General features: G+C 45.4%; 1 protein-coding gene across 1 annotated transcript in view; it reads right to left on the bottom strand.

Moving 5' to 3' along the window:
- rpf1 (ribosome production factor 1 homolog) overlaps window positions 1-16,235 on the bottom strand; it is a 94,619-nt gene extending 78,384 nt beyond the window's left edge. The window contains exons 1-2 of the mRNA XM_048601556.1: window positions 16,033-16,235; window positions 536-713 (exon numbers count right to left, since the gene is read on the bottom strand). Of these exons, the coding sequence (XP_048457513.1) occupies window positions 536-713; window positions 16,033-16,139 (285 nt within the window). The 5' untranslated portion in view covers window positions 16,140-16,235. The remainder of the gene's footprint in view (window positions 1-535; window positions 714-16,032) is intronic.
- Window positions 16,236-17,250: the final 1,015 nt, after the last annotated feature.

The following is a 17,250-nucleotide window of genomic DNA, read 5'->3' as shown; positions in this document are numbered from 1 at the left end:
GTGTGTGTGTGTGTGGTGTGTGTGTGCACGTGTGTGTGTGTGCCTGTGTGTGTGCGAGTGCGAGTGTGTGTGCGCGCGCTTTTGTGTGTGTGTGTGCGTGTGTGCGTGTGTGTGCGTGTGTGCGTGCGTGTGCATGTGTGTGTGTGCACGTGTGTGTGTGTATGTGTGAGTGTGCGTGTGTGTGTGTGCGTGTGTGTGTCAGTCTGTGTATGAGTATGTGTCAATGTGTGTGTGAGTGTATGAGTGTGTGTGTGTGTGAGAGTGTCTGTGTGCATTTGTGAGAGCGTGCGTATGTGTGAGTGTGCATGTGTGAGTGTGTGTGTGTGTATGTGTGTGTGAGAGCATGTGTATGAGTGTGAGAGCGTGTGTGTGCATGAGAGAGTGTGCGTGTGTGTGAGAGCGCGCGTGTGTGTGTATGTGTGAGTGTGTGTGTGTGTGTGTGAGAGCGCGCGTGTGTGTGTGTATGTGTGAGTGTGTGTGTGTGTGTGTGTGTGTGCGCGCGCGTGCATTGGTCACACCAAATGTTGACACTTGCCTTTGAATGATAGGTGGAATAAAGTTGCTGCAGAGTCCTCCCGGTGGCACTCTCAGTCATATTGATGAGGTACTGGCTCTGTTTCCAGCCACTGTTTGAAGGATCGAGGTACATATAATTCAGTCCCAGCCCAGCAGACTGATTGATGATATACTTGGGCAACTTATAGATGACAAACCTGGAAGGCACAGTAATGGAGTAGTAACGAAAGGATAATTAGATGACAAGTCAGATGAGGGTTGCTTTTCTGATTGGAGGCCTGTGATGTGCCACAAGGATCGATGCTGGGTCCATTGCTTTTCGTCATTTTATATAAATGATTTGGATGTGACCATAGGAGGGATGGTTAGTATGTTTGCAGATGACACCAAAACTGGGGGCATAGTGGACAGTGAAGAAGGTTACCTCAGGATACAATGGGATCTTGATCAGATGGGCCAATGGGCCGAGGAGTGGCAGATGGAGTTTAATTTAGATAAATGTGAGGTGTTGCATTTTGGAAAGGCAAATCAGGGCAGGACTTATACCCTTAATGGTTAGGTCCTGGGGAGCTGAACCAAGAGACCTTGGAGTGCAGGTTCATAGTTCCTTGAAAGTTGAGTCACGGGTAGATAGGATAGTGAAGAAGGCATTTGATACACTTGCCTTTATTGGTCAATGCATTGAGTATAGGAGTTGGGAGGTCTTGTTGAGGTTGTATAGGACATTGATGTGGCCAGCTTTGGAGAACTGTGCACAGTTATGGTCACCCTGGTATAGGAAGGATATTATTAAATTGAAGAGAGTTCAGAAAAGATTTACCAGGATGTTGCTGGGACTGGAGGGTTTGAGTTATAAGGAGAGGCTGGAATTTTTTTCATTGGAGCGTGGAATGTTGAGGGTGTCACCTTATAGAATAGAATTGAATCTAATCAAATCCCAACAGTGTGGAAGCAGGCTATTCGGCCAATCAAGTCTACACTCACCCCCTGAAGAGCATCTCACCCAGACCTACCCCCTAACCCTATCCCTATAACCCTGTATTTCCCATGGCTAATCCACCTAACCCGCAAATCTTCGGACTGTGGGAGGAAACCAGAGCACCCGGAGGAAACCCGCACAGACACAGGGAGCATGTGCAAACTCAACGTAGACAGTTGCCTGAGGGTGGGATTGAACCTGGGTCCCCAGTGCTGCGAGGCATCAGTGCTAACACTGCCAGAAGTTTATAAAATCATGAGGGGCATAGATAAGGTGAATGGCAGGTAGCGTTCAAAACTGATTGACCTATTTTTAAGATGGGACAAGAAAGATTTAAAAGGGACCTGATGGACAACTTCTTCACACAGAGAGTGGTTTGTCTGTGTAATGAACTGCCAGATAATGTGTACAGTTACAACACAGAATCCCTACAGTGTGGAAACAGGCCCTTTGGCCCAACAAGTCCACACCGACCCTCAGAGCGTCCCACCCAGACACATCCCCCTATAACCCGCTTAATCTGCACATCCCTGAACACCATGGGGCAATTTAGCATAGCCAATCCACTTAGCTTGTACATCTTTGGACAGTGGGAGCAAACCCACACAGACAGTTGCCCAAGGGTGGAATCGAATCCAGGTTGCTGGTGCTGTGAGGCAGCAGTGCTAACCACTGAGCCACTGTGCCACCAGTAAAAAAGGCATTTGGACAGGCTCATGAGCAGGAAATATTTAGAGGGATGTGGGCCACATGAAGACAGTTGGGACTAAAGTTACTTTGAAAAACTTGGTCAGTATGGACAAGTTGGACTCAAGGGTCTGTTTCTGTCTTGTATGACTCTATGACTCTACATTTCAGTTTCCAGGGCTGCAGGCCAGAGAACTTTGCTCCCTAAACCTCTTCATCTCTTTACATCACTTTCCTCCTTTCAGATATTTCTTAAAATCTATATCTTTTACATAGCACTTGGATATTTTACTTAATATGTGGCTTAGTTTCAAATGTTGGTTTTATATCTCTCCAGTGAAACATCTCAGGATTTGTCCTACATTACAATCTCGAAATCTAAATACATGGAAAATAATGATAGATTTATTTCATTTGTACTACTTTAAACGCTGGAAGGTTATTCCTTCACCCAAGAATCAAAATGTCTTGCTTGGAAAAAGCTACATAAAATTGTCTAATGTACAATTGGCTTAGGATTATAAGAACAAATTTTGACAATTTTATATGGTGTCATGACTTAGAGTCATAGAGATGTATAGAACAGAAACAGACCCTTTGGTCCAACTCGTCTATGTTGACCAGATTTCCTAAATTAAACTAGTTGCCAGCATTTGGCCCATATCCCTCCAAATCCTTCCTATTCATATACCCATCCAGATGCCTTTTAAAAGCTATAATTGTACCTGCCTCCACCACCTCCTTTGGCAGCTCATTCTATTCACATACCACCATCTGTGCGAAAAATTGCCCCTCAGGTCCTTTTTAAATCTTTTTTCTCTCACCTTAAAACTATACCCTCTGGATTTTGGACTCCCCTACCCTGGGGAAAAGACCTTGGTTATTCAACCTATCCACGGCCCTCATGATTTTATAAACCTCAATAAGGTCACCCCTCAGCCTGTGATGCTCCAGGGAAAATAGCCCCAGCCTATTCAGCTTCTCCCTATAGCTCAGAACCTCCAAACCCGGCAACATCCTTGTAAATCTTTTCTGAACTTTTTCAAGTTTAACAACACCTTTCCTATAGCAGAGTATGAAGCTGGAGGAACACAGCAGGCCAGGCAGCATCAGCGGAGCAGGAAAGTTGACGTTTCAGGTCAGGACCCTTCTACAGAAATGGGAGAGGGAAGGGAGCTCTGAAATAAATAGAGAGAGGCACTCACCTATCACCATCCCACCTACTTTCCCTAACCCCACCCCTCCTCTCTCTATTTATTTCTGAGCTCCCTTCCCCCTCCCCATTTCTGAAGAAGGATCCCGACCCGAAACATCAACTTTCCTGCTCCTTTGATGTTGCCTGGCCTGCTGTGTTCCTCCAGCTCCACACAGTGTTATCTCTGACCCCAGCATCGGCAGCTCTTGCTATTTCTTTCCTATAGCAGGTTGTTTATAATCTTTGAATAACCAAAACCATTGGGAACTGAATTTTTATCCCCTCACAGGATATGGGCATCGCTGGCTGAGCCAGCATTTATTGCCTGTCCCTGGTTGCCCTAGTGAGCTGCCTTCTTCATCCACTGCAGTCCATGTTTTCTCCTGAGATAGAAAGGCAGGTTTATAGCCGATGGGCTCGATATTATTCGGAAAACACACACTCTGCCTGGGACTTTCACCACAATGGTGAGCAAAAGTGCCAGAAAATGTTAAATCCTTTCCCTAAACATGGCACTTCTCATTATGGTGTGGGATGGAATTGGAGTTGAGTCAGGATTCAAGATGGGTGGTTCACAAAGGAGTTGCAAAGGTTCAATATGCAGTCATATCCAATTTTGGACAATTATCGACCTGGCAAGAGAAAGTTTAAAGCGGTCAGTGTCATTTGGAAAGACAGGCAACTCTTCTGGAGATGTAAGGCTCCATTTTCAATATGGTTCTAGCACATGTTTGGGAGATATAAGGTGCGCTGTGGGAGAGGTCAGGCGCTCTTTGAGATTATTAAAAGTACGCATGAGTGTGCACATTGTGCATAAGCTGATCAGAACTGTCAAAGTTATGAAGGGATTATCAACCTTTCAGAAAACTGACAAAGAGCTATCCAGACACCTGATTGGTGGTACAGAGCTTGTGTCTCTTTTTTTCAGCAAAAAATGCCAATGTGTGAGAATGTACATGGGTGACCTTCTCTACTCACAGATGATGCCATCAAATGCTTAATGAACAGCCACTTAAAGGCCTCAACCTACCACTCCCCAAGTACCAGCTTTTCTGGGAGGAGAGCCAAATGGTTGGGAAATGTGGACAAACTACGTGCCAGGCTAAAATACACCTTCATTCCTAACTTCACCTTATCCTATCCAGGTTGAGAGCTTGGCTCATGGTGAATAATAAGCGAGTTGGCACAATGTATGTAAGAGTGATGGGTAAGGTGGCCGTAAGTGGGTGTGGGGGATACAAGCTGCTATTGGGAGGTAATTAGAGGAGTGTAACATGACATGGGGGCAAGGGGAGAGGTATTTACTAGGCATCTCCTGCGCCTGTGCATTTCCCTCCACTTCACCTGACTAAGGAGAAGTGCTCTGAAAGCTGGTGATTTCACATAAACCTGTTGCTCTATCACCTGGTGTTGTGTGACTTCTGGCTTCGTCCACCCCAGTCTAACACTGGCAGCTCCACATCAGGCATGAGGTGGCATTGGTTGGCACAGATGGAGCATTAGGTGTAGACTGAAAGGATGCTTCACTCTTAATTTGTAACGATAAGGCACAGGGTCATATCACTAGGGCAGGTCTTCCAGAATGCACACCTGCACACCTAACAACTTCCACTGTCCCTCTCCGGCCATTTGTAAAGGTCTGATTCACGGAATTGGGAATTCTCTCAAATACTTGCACTAGTCCCAGGAACAAATTTTTAAAACAATCCATTCATGTGATATGGGTGTCACTGGCTAGGCCAGAGGCTGCGTAAGAATCAACCACATTGATGTGGGCCTGGAGTCACATGTAGGCCAGACCAGGTGAGGATGGCAGTTTCCTTCCCTAAAGGACAGTGGTAAACCAGATGGGTTTTTACAACATTTGGACAGATGGTCACCATTAGGCTAGATTTATAGAGAATTCACATTTCACCATCTACCATGGTGGGATTGGTAACTCATATCCCCAACAAATGGAGTTCCATAGAATACCTACAGCATGGAAACGGGTCTTTTAGCCCAACAAGTCCACACCGAACCTCAGAGCATCCCACCCAAGCCCATCCCCCTATAACCCACCTAATCTACACATCCCTGAACACTACGGGCAATTTCTCACAGCCAATCCAACCCAACCTGTACATCCTTGGACTGTGGGAGGAAACCGGAGTACCCAGAGGAAACCCACACAGACACAGGGAGAACATGCAAACTCCACACAGACAGTTGCCCAAGGCGGGAATTGAACCCGGGTCCCTGGTGCTGTGAGGCAGCAGTGCTAACACTGAGCCACTGTGCCCGCACAAATCCGGATTTCTAATCCAGTAACATTACCACTACTCTTCTCTGTTTCTGTGAAATCTGTCGGTGTATTCTCTACCTTTATCATTGATGAAAACAGCTTCTTAAATTCAAATCTTACTTCAAGAACCTTGATTTGGCTTCAAGTCTTGTTCCAACATTATACCTGCTCTATCCCAATGGCAAAGCCTATTGGAGTAAGACAGTGGAGAAACTCTGGAGGGGGACAGTGTAGTAACTCTGGAGGGGGACAGTGCAGAAATTCTGGAGGGGGACAGTGTAGTAACTCTGGAGAGGGACAGTGCAGAAACTCTGGAGGGGGGCAGTGTAGAAACTGTGGAGGGGGACAGTGCAGAAACTCTGGAGGTGGGCAGTGTAGAAACTCTGGAGGGGGAATGTGCAGAAACTCTGGAGGGGGACAGTGCAGAAACTCTGGAGAGAGACAGTACAGAAACTTTGGAGGGGGACAGTGCAGAAACTCTGGAGTGGGACAGTGTAGTAACTCTGGAGGGGAACAGTGTAGTAACTCTGAAGGGGGACAGTGCAGAAACTCTGGAGGGGGACAGCGCAGAAACTCTGGAGGGGGACAGTGTAGTAACTCTGGAGGGGGACAGTGCAGAAAATCTGGAGGGGGACAGTGTAGTAACTTTGGAGGGGGGCAGTGTAGTGACTCTGGAGAGAGAGATTGCCTTCAGAATCAACAGTGATGTACTTGTTTAATTCTCCTGACAGCTTTTCCAAAATAATTTCATTCAACTCCAACGAATCTTGACCTTTAGTACAAAGAATGACCTCTGTTGCCAGGGTAACAAGGTTGAAGGACTTGTCTTACCATCAGCAGGTTGGATTCGCTTATCCAGCCACTCACATTGCTGCCAGAGGTATATACTTTGGCACCAGCTCTGAGGAAAGGTCACTGGACCAGAAACATTAACTCTGATTTTATTTCTTCACAGATGCTGCCAGACCTGCTGAGCTTTTCCAGCAACTTCTGTTTCTGTTCCTGATTTATAGCATCTGCAATTCTTTCGGTTTTTATTTAGTATTTAACTCACTACCTCTTCTCTTCTCGGCATGCCCACCTTGAAGAAGTTCTGCTCCTCTCTCTGACGGGATTTCCGTTCCAATCTTTCTTCTTGCCGACCGACATTAATTTCACTGTCACTCCTGCTGTTTGACCAGGTATTTGCTAAATCTCATTTCCACAGCCATATCACATTCCTCAGTGACTGCCTCCAGCTCAGACTCACCCCACGTGGATTCCAACTGAAGTTTCATCCCTTGTGTTTTGAACCCTCCCAGGATCACAGATATCTCCGTGATGTTCAACGTTCCACAGACAGCTGCTCTCGCCACATCCTGAGATCCACACTCAGTGCCATGCGGTGCCACATACACACTCTCAACCTTTCTCTCCAACAGCATCGCAACACACTGGCTCAGGGCTGCACCACTCCGCAGTTCCACTTCATCCTCCAGCTTATTCGTCATGATAACAAGAAACTTTTTCTTTTCCTTTCAGGGATCAAGCCCACAAGATGCAACAACTGAAAGATACCCATGGCCTTCTGGAACCTTCCTCTCCTCCCCTTCCCTCTGACTCCATCCCCTCCCCCCACAACCTCCTGTCGGGTATTCACCATCCCTCCTAACCCTCCATTCTCCGATGCTGAATGTTCTGCACTCAGCAAAGGCCTCAGCCTTATCCCTCTGCGTCCCCACCTTGACGAATTTCGGGCATGACATGATGCCGAACTCTTCTTCCGCCGTCTTCGCCTCCGGGTCCATTTCTTTGGACAAGAGTCCTCTCCCGGTCCTACAGACCCCTTTGCCCAGTGCCAACATTCCCCCTCCATCTGGACCCCTCCCTCTGGCCTTTTACCTGCACTCGGTCTGTTCATTGAGAACTGTTGATGTGATATTAGTCACTTCCATTTCTCTGTCCTCCCCTCACCAAATCCAACCTATCTCCCTCCGAACTGACTGCACTCCGTGCACTTAGATCTAACCCTGACTTTGTTATTAAGCCTGCCGATAAGGGTGGTGCTGTTGTAGTCTGGCGTACTGACCTCTACATTGCAGGGGCTGGGCGCCAGCTCTCAGATACCTCCTCCTACCTTCCCCTGGACCATGACCCCACCATGACGCAACAGGCCACTGTGTCAACTATAGTAACTGATCTCATTTCATCTGGTGATCTCCCCCCCACTGCTTCCAAGCTGGTAGTCCCCTAGCCCCACACAGCTCACTTCTACCTCCTTCTGAAAATCCCCGAACAGGACTGTCTGGGCAGACCCACTGTTTCAGCCTGCTCCTGCCCCACAGAACTTACCTCTTCCTACCTTGACTCAGTCTTCTCTCCCCTGGTCCAATCCATGCCCACGCACACCCATTATTCCTCCGACGCTTTACGCCGGTTTCAAAACTTCCAGTTTGCAGGCTCTAGCCGCTTCCTCTTTACCATGGACTTGCAATCCCTTTACACGTCCATTCCCCACCAGGAGGGTCTTAGGGCTCTCCGCTTCTTCCTGGAGCAAAGACCTGAACCATCCCCACCTACCACCACCCTCCTCCGCTTGGCCGAGCTTGTCCTCACCCTCAACAAATTCTCTTTTAACTCCTCTCATTTTCTTCAGGTCAGAGGGGTGGCCATGGGTACCCGCATGGGCCCCGGTTATGCCTGTCTCTTCGTGGGGTACGTGGAACATTCCTTGTTCCAGTCCTACTCCAACCCCCACCCACAACTCTTTCCCCGATATATCGATGATATCATCGGTGCTGCTTCCCTCTCTCATCCGGAATTGGAAAAGTTCATCCTTCCAATTTCCAATTTCCAAAGTCCAATTTCCACCCTGCCCTCACTTTCACCTGGTCTATCTTTGACTTCTCCCTTCCCTTCCTTAACATCTCTGCTTCCATTTCTGGGGATAGACTGGCCACTAATATCCACTATGAACCCACCGACTCCCACAGCTACCTGGACTATAAATCCTCACACCCTGCTTCCTGTAAAGACTCCATCCCATTCTCTCAGTTCCTCCGTTTCCATCGCATATGTTCAGATGAGGATAAAAGAGTTCTGAGGAAGGTTCACTGGGCCCAAAACATTAACACTGATTTTTTTCTTCACAGATGCTGCCAGACCTGCTGAGCTTTTCCAGCAACTTCTGTTCTTGTTCCTGTATATACTTCGGCACCCCAGCCACTTGTGTGTCCTGGGTTCTGCCCAACAAATGAACCCACAAGCACATGCCCCACACCCACCCCTCTAAACTGATCAATTAAAACAGGCCAACTATTATTATCGATAGCTACATATGCATCCTGTGGCAAATCTGTACATCTGCTTGCTACAGTCTTGTGTGGTTCCTGTCTTCCCCTTTGGGAACAAATGGGGCAGGTTCAGAAAGATTTTGCAGCTAATAATGAACCTGTTGAAACACATCAGAAACAGTGTTTGTCACAGGTTGGAAACAGCACAGAAAGAGGCCGCTCAGCCTGTTATGTCCGTGCTGACTCTCTGCTGGAGTTATTCAGAAAGTTCCACTCCATTGTCCTTTTCCCATAGCCTTGTACATAGTCAGCAATGCCCTCATACCATGAATGAATTTTTTACAAAGTCCTGAAGTGGGATTTGGAATTCCAAGTGTCAGACTCAGAGGCAGGTCTTACATATAAAATAAAAAGAGAAAGTGCTAGAGAAATTCAGCAGGTCTGTGGAGGGAGAAACTGAGTTAACATTTCATTTGTTCGGAGTCATATCAGACTCAAAATATTAACTCAGTTTCTCCCTCCAGAGACCTGCTGGTTTACACAGCAGTTTCTGCTTTTATTTCAAGTCTGCAGAATCCAGAGTATTTTGTTTTAATTTTAGGTTTTGTATATGTTGCTTTCTGCTGAAAACATTTGGGCTAATCTGGGTAGATTGACCACCACCAGTCTTTATTGTAGGTATTAATCTAGGCTATAGATTCCACATGGAGATTAATGTCCACATGACATCTTTGGCATAAGCTAGGCTCAATCTTGTTGTCTTATAATGGGTGTAGCATATATTATTCAAGAGCTAGTTGCTAGACAGACATGATGGTCTCTTGCGAAATTTCAGGTTCAATTTAAAAGCACGTTCACATGATAATTATGAAAGCAATCTTTTTTTGATAACAAGCACACAGCTTTAACAACTCTTGGAGAACTGGTCAAGCATTGTCAGCACAGCAGCTCAGTGGTTAGCACTTCTGCCTCACAGCACCAGGGACCTGGGTTCACTGTCAGTTGGAGTTTGCATGTTCTCCCCTTGTTTGCATGGGTCCCCTCTGGGTTTTCCAGTTTTCTCCCACAGTCCAAAGACCTGTAGGTTAGGTATATTGCCCATAGTGTCTAGGGATGTGCAGGCTAGGTGGATTAGCTGTGAGTAACGTGGGGTTACAGGGATAGGGGTGGGGGGTTGGGCCTGGGTAGGTCGCTCTTCAGAAGATCGGTGTGAACCTGATGGGCTGAATGGCCTGCTTCCACACTGTAGGGATTCTAATTCTAGTTAACTCTTTCCAGGGGCTGCTCCTTATATCCTGATGACAGAGTTTATTGTGTGATATCAGTTAATCCTTTCATACAACAGCAGCGCTACTGACTCAGCCAAAAGCTGATCATTGACGTTTAACACTGCTTTACATGGGCATAGGATATTATCTAAAGTGAAAGACTTCACAGAGAAGATGAAACAAATACTGTCACAATGAAGATCAGAGCCCCAAAATACCATGGTGATTGCTAACTTCTAATCCCAAAATGTGCTTTTTTAAAACAGAAATCTGCTATAGCTAAAAACAAAAATGACTGCAGATGTAAATTCAGTAATTGTCTGGCAAAGTTCTGTGTGGGACCATGGAATGTTATACCCATAGAGTGTCAAGGGAAATTTCAAACACAGGGCAAGCTATAACTGTTAGAGAAAATGGGGAGGCTGTCTCCCCTCTCAGCAGCATGTTTGCAGTATTTGTCCGTTTCCTTCCAGGAAAACACAAGGAAATGGTTGAAAATTGACTGCAACACAAATCTATGTATATTCGTGGATGGGTGCCCTAGTGTGCTGTGAGGATCACAGCTCTGAGAACAACTCTGCAAATCTCCCTGCATTACAAGAAAAAGGAAAGGGAAAAGATATTCTCTGACTCTGGGTGCTGGAAGTCAACTATACAGCAGGCCAGTTAAAAGGGAACAACACAACAGAAGAATTCGCTCAATCTATCAGCCACTGCTAAAAGGAAACAGGACAAAAGAGTTTTGATTCACTTACAAAGCTGAGAATTACTAAATCAATTGCTCAACTAACAGTGCTACTGTTGCAACAACTACAACTTTCAACTCAATGTTTTTCAAGAACAATTCAAGAATAATTAAGTTTTAGAATAGAAGGGCAAAATATGTTGGTCAAAGGGCCCGTTCCTGTGCTGTACTGTTCTTTGTTCTTTGTTTGTTTAGTTAAAAGACTGATCCTGATTTGTTTTCCTTTTATCTTTTTGCACTCAAAGAACAAAGGACAAAGAAAATTACAGCACAGGAACAGGCCCTTCGGCCCCTCCAAGCCTGCGCCGATCCAGATCCTCTATCTAAACCTATTACCTATTTTCCAAGGATCTGTATCCCTCTGCTCCCTGCCCATTCATGTATCTGTCTAGATACATCTTAAATGACGCTATCGTGCCCGCCTCTACCACCTCTGCTGGCAACGTGTTCCAGGCACCCACCACCCTCTGCGTAAAGAACTTTCCACGCATATCTCCCTTAAACTTTTCCCCTCTCACCCTGAAATCGTGACCCCTAGTAATTGAGTCCCCCACTCTGGGAAAAAGCTTCTTGCTACCCACCCTGTCTATACCTCTCATGATTTTGTAGACCTCAATCAGGTCCCCCCTCAACCTCCGTCTTTCTAATGTAAATAATCCTAATCTACTCAACCTCTCTTCATAGCTAGCACCCTCCATACCAGACAACATCCTGGTGAACCTCCTCTGCACCCTCTCCAAAGCATCCACATCCTTTTGGTAATGTGGCGACCAGAACTGTACGCAGTATTCCAAATGTGGTCGAACCAAAGTCCTATACAACTGTAACATGACCTGTCAACTCTTGTACTCAATACTCCGTCCAATGAATGAAAGCATGCCGTATGCCTTCTTGACCACTCTATCGACCCGCGTTGCCACCTTCAGAGTAAAATGGACCTGAACACCCAGATCTCTCTGTGCATCAATTTTCCCCAGGGCTTTTCCATTTACCACATAGTTCGCTCTTGAATTGGATCTTCCAAAATGCATCACCTCGCATTTGCCTGGATTGAACTCCATCTGCCATTTCTCCGCCCAACTCTCCAATCTATCTATATTCTGCTGCATTCTCCGACAGTTCCCTTCACTATCTGCTACTCTGCCAATCTTGGTGTCATCTGCAAACTTGCTAATCAGACCATCTATACCTTCCACCAGATCATTTATGTATATCACAAACACTCATTTCTTATTTGTAATCTTTGTGGATTTCTGTTATGTTAATATCACTTCTCAGTTTAGTAACGAATAAACTCACTTTGTTAATTCAAGAAACCCTGGTTAAATAGCCTCCTTTAAAAACATAAATTCACTTGGTTCTGGGACCAAGGTATTCATGAAGGAAGGAATTATTTTTAAATTAACTTTTTTTAAACTAACCAGGTGGGGAGTGGAAAAATAAAGATGGGCACTCAGTTCTCCCCTCCTTTACATGTACCTGTTCATTCATCAGTGAATCTAAATAAGGTTACTAAGTGAAGATGGATCAATTACATCACTCACAAAGTCTACCTATATAACCCATCGATTAATGCCACAAAAGTCTGAATGAATTTTAGTAAATATGAAGTGGGTGGTTTTGAGTGTTACTGGAGCTGCACTCATCCAGGCAAGTGGAAAGTATGAAGGGAAGTTAATGTTATAGATTAAAATTTTTCCTAATTCACTTATTCAGCTTTAGCACCTAACCATCGTATCCAGCAACAGCATGATTAGACCAGGGTCCAACCTCGTGTTTACCAGAACCAGAAACTGAACTGGACATCCATATCAGTACAATGGCTACAAGACCAAGTCAGAGGTTATGAATCCTACAGCAAATATCTCACCTCCTGACTCCCTAAAACCTGCCCACAATGCACAATTACTGACATGGCTGGGAAATTGGTTGAGTGGCAGGTGGCAGAAAGTAGGAATAATGGGAAGGTGGCCAAAATGGCAGGATGAGACCTATGCTTACCCACAAGGATCTGTGTCAGGGCCTCAGTTGTTCACATTACTTATTCACAACTTGGACAATGGCATAGAAAATCAGATATCCAAATGTGCTGATGGGACAAAGTTAGGTGGCAATGTAGACAGTGTAGATGATAGCATAAAATTACATAGGAATATTGATAGATGAAATGGATAAAACTGCGGAAAATGGAGTCCAATGGAAGCAAGTGTGAGGTTATCCTTTTTGGACCAGAAACAGTTAGATCAGGGGACTTTCTAGATGGTATGAAGTTAAATATAATGGATGTCCCAAGAGACATAGAGTCATAAAGCTGTACAGCATGGAAACAGACCCTTCGATCTAAGTCGTCCTTGCCGACCAGATATCCTAAATTAATCTAGTCCCATTTGCCAGCATTTGGCCCATATCCCTCTAAACCCTTCCTATTCATGTACCCATCCAGGAGCCTTTTAAATGTTGTTATTGTACAAGCCTCCACCACTTCATCTGGCAGCTGATTCTGAACACGCACCACCCTCTGCATGAAAAAGTTGCCCCTCAGGTCCCCTTTTCCCTAAATCTTTCCCCTCTCACCTTAAAGCTATGCCCACTAGTTTTGGACTCCCCTATCCCCGGGAAAAGACCTTGTCTATTTACCCTATCCATGCCCCTCATGATTTTATAAACCTCAATAAGGTCACCTCTCAGCCTCGGACGCTCAGGGAAAATAGCCCCAGCCTATTCAGCTTCTCCCTATAGCTGAAACCCTCCAGCCTTGGTGACACCCTTGTAAATCTTTTCTGCACCATTTCAAGTTTCACAACAGCTTTCCTATAGCAGAGTGATCAGAATTGAATGTAATATTCCAAAAGTGGCCTCAAAAATGTCCTCAAAGTGCAGAGATCTTTAAAACAGCACCAACAGGTGCAGAAAATAATCAAGGAAGCTAATGGACTGATGGCCTTTATATTTAGAGGCCTGGAGTATATGGATGCAGATGTTATGCTGTAGTTGTACAAAACCCTGGTTAGACTCCACTTGGAGCACTGGGCACCACACCTTAGGAAGGATTGGTTGGCCTTGGAGGGAGTAAAACGTAGGTTTATAAGAATAATACCAGGGCTTCCAGAGTTGGGTTATGAGGAGCGATTATACAAATTGAGCCTGTTTTCTCTAAAGTTCGGAATGTCATCTGATTGAAGCCTTCAAAATTTTTTATTCGTTCACAGAATGAGGATGTCACTGGCTAGGCTAGTATTTTTGTCCAGAGGGAATTAGGAGTCAACCACATTGTTGCGGGTCTGGAGTCACATGTAGGTAAGGATGGCAGTTTCCTTCCCTGAAGGACATTAGTGAACCAGATGGGTTTTTCGCCTGACAATTGGCAGGGTCTTCATCTGGACCCTTCATTCCAGATTTTTAATTGAATTCAAAAGCCACCATCTGCAATGGCAGGATTCGAACCCAGGTCCACCGAATGTTACTGGGCTCTCTGGATTAACAGACCATCATCTGCCCCTGCATATATTAACAGGAAACAACAGGGTAGATGAATGTAAGCTATTTCTTCTTCTTGGAGATTCTAGAACTCGGGGCAGAGTCTTAGAATGAGGGTCAGCCCATTCAGGAGAGATGTTAGGAAGCACTTCGACACTTAAAGGGTGGTAGAGACTTGGAATTCTCTTCCACAAACAGTAGTTGATGCAGGATCAGTTATTCATTTTTAAATCTTACTTAGCCTTTTTATGAAGCAGAAGTATTAAGGGATATGGTCCAAAGGCAGGTAAATGGAGTTAAGCCACAGATCAGCCAATATCCCATTGAATGGTGGAACAGGCTCGAGGGCCTGAATGGCCTACTCCCGTTTGATGTTCTTATAAGTCAGGAGTGTGATGGAATACTCTCCACTTGCCTGAATGAGTGCAGCTCCATTAACACTCAAAACCACCCAAGAGAAAGCAGCTCCCTTTATTGGAATCCCATCCATCACCTTCAACATCCACTCCCTCCACCACCGATGCTCAGTAGCAGCAGTGTGTACTATCTACAAGATGCCCTGCAGAAATTCACCAAAGATCTTCAGACAGCACCTTCCAAACACACAACCACTTCCATCTAGAAGGACAAGGGCAGCAGATACATGGGAACACCACCACCTCCAAGTTTCCCTTCAAACCACGCACCATCCTGACTTGGAAATATATCGCCGTTCCTTCATTGTTGCTCAGTCAAAATCCTGGAATTCCCTCCCTAATGTTATTGTGGGTCAACCTAAATTAAATGGACTACAGTTCACCACCACCTTCTAAGGGCAATTAGGGATGGGCAATAAATGCTGATCCATCCAGCGACACCCACCCGTTCTGAATGGATTTTAAAGAAAAGAGAAATTAGTTCCTGTGAGTTTGCATAAGTTCAGCCTATGAATTAGGGTGACATTTATTTTAAACCCCACATCAGCCTACCCATGACCTCTTTAAATGATGGCATGTTCAGTGGTTCAGTTTGGAGAATTTTTGCCTCTTAGTTGTATGGTTCAGTCAAGCTTGGCTACTTTATTTGCGCTGAGTCTTCAGTGTCGTACTGAGGAGGCATAGTAGGATACGCCATCTTTCAGACCAAGTGTTAAATGGAAGTTCTATCTACCTTCAGGTTGATGTAGAAGACCCAGGGACATCACTTGGAAGAAGAAGAGGGAAATTGTAATTGGTGACCGAGCCAATATTAATCCTTCAACTAACATTGGCCCTCTGGGACAATACTGAGGGAGTGCTGCGTTGTAGGAGATGCCGTCTATCAGACAGATGTTAAATGGTCCTGCAGCATTATAGTGAAGCACTCTCCAGAATTTGTTCCTCAATTGATATCGCAGTGAGTTTGTTCTTGGCTCTCAGCTTTCCTATGTTATGAGAGTCCGCCACACTTCACTGGTTGTAAAGTGCTCTGTGAGGATCTGAGTTTGTGAAAGGCACTCTTTAAGTGAAAACCCATTCTCACCCAGTGTGGAACGGGGTCTTTTTTATTGTGGCCGGGGCTGCCTGGCCAATTGGTGTCACTGGACCTCAACTTCATTCAGCACGCAGAAGCACATCTCATTTGTACTTACCAGTCCACTGGGTGGCCAGCCTCATCCATGCAGGAGATATCAGCCATGCTGGAGCTGAGGTGAATGACTGACAGGAAGAGATGGACAAGGATCGATGTGGCTTCCATATCGGGACTGGCCACCTGATAACCCAACTCCCAAAAAGAGATCTCGCCAAATGCTGATGAGAAAGCTGCCTCTACTAGTCTCGACCTGCTGTTCTGTTACTGAGAAAGCAGAAGTGGCCGTGTGATTAAATTAGTCATCACAGTTTACAGGACATTCTTTACCTCCCTGTGCCTTTTGGGATTTGTGTCGCTTGTCATGTGATTGTGTGCAATTAGACTCATCAGCAAAATACCAACCCGCTGTAAAATCACAGTTGCAGCTCAACCTGTTCCACTGCAGAGGAATAAAAAGGAAAGTGAAAACCTGGAACCACTCAGAGGAAAAGGCTGCAGTGTAAATGACAAAGCCAATTTAGCAGAATCAGGCAGAGCAACTTGTGTCCCACACCAATATCACAGACGCCCTGTTGATTTGTGTGGTGCTTTCTGTTATGAAATTACAGCCTCAAGATTTTCTGGCAGGGGGTTAAACAAAAAACCAGATTCGTGTCAAAATATTTCTGTTCCCCATCTGCACGAGGTATTTGGTACACTGCGTCAGAGCAGCCTTTTGTGAGGAAAGTTGTAGTTCATTGCATAAAAGGGACAGTGGAAACATGGATGCAAAATTTGGCTGGAAACAGATGGCAATAGAGTAGGATGCTCCAGCCAGAAATCTTCTGCTCTGCCCATTCTTTTTCTTCTTTTTCTCCCTCTCCCCTCCCTTCTCTAGGCCTTGGACACCTGGCCCTGGGGTGGGCAGTCGGTGGAGAATCCAGTGACTGGAGAGTAGGGATGCCAATGACCAGCAGCCCAGTGTGGAGCATCACAGCAGCCAGGGGTCAGAGCACGTCGAAGCCCCTTGTGCTGGTCTGCTGTGGAGAGCCTTTGGAGAGAGACTGCAATGTTTGTCTGTTTAACTTTGCTTCTTGTTTTTCTGACCTATGTTTATACTGTGTATAGCTGTAACGTAACTTTTTCTTCTTCATTTCTCTATTCTGTCACTAAGGATTGTAAGTGTAACTGTAAGTGGCGACTTATAAAGTTTTCACTGTATTCATTTGAGTACTTGTGACAATAAAGCTAACTCAATTCAACTCAATTCAACTCAACTCAATTCAACTCAATTCAA

Source organism: Rhincodon typus, chromosome 10, assembly GCF_021869965.1.
Source record: "Rhincodon typus isolate 14 chromosome 10, sRhiTyp1.1, whole genome shotgun sequence".
Taxonomy (NCBI): domain Eukaryota; kingdom Metazoa; phylum Chordata; class Chondrichthyes; order Orectolobiformes; family Rhincodontidae; genus Rhincodon; species Rhincodon typus.
Note: the sequence above shows the minus strand (reverse complement) of the source record. Positions and strands in the feature narration are given on the sequence as shown.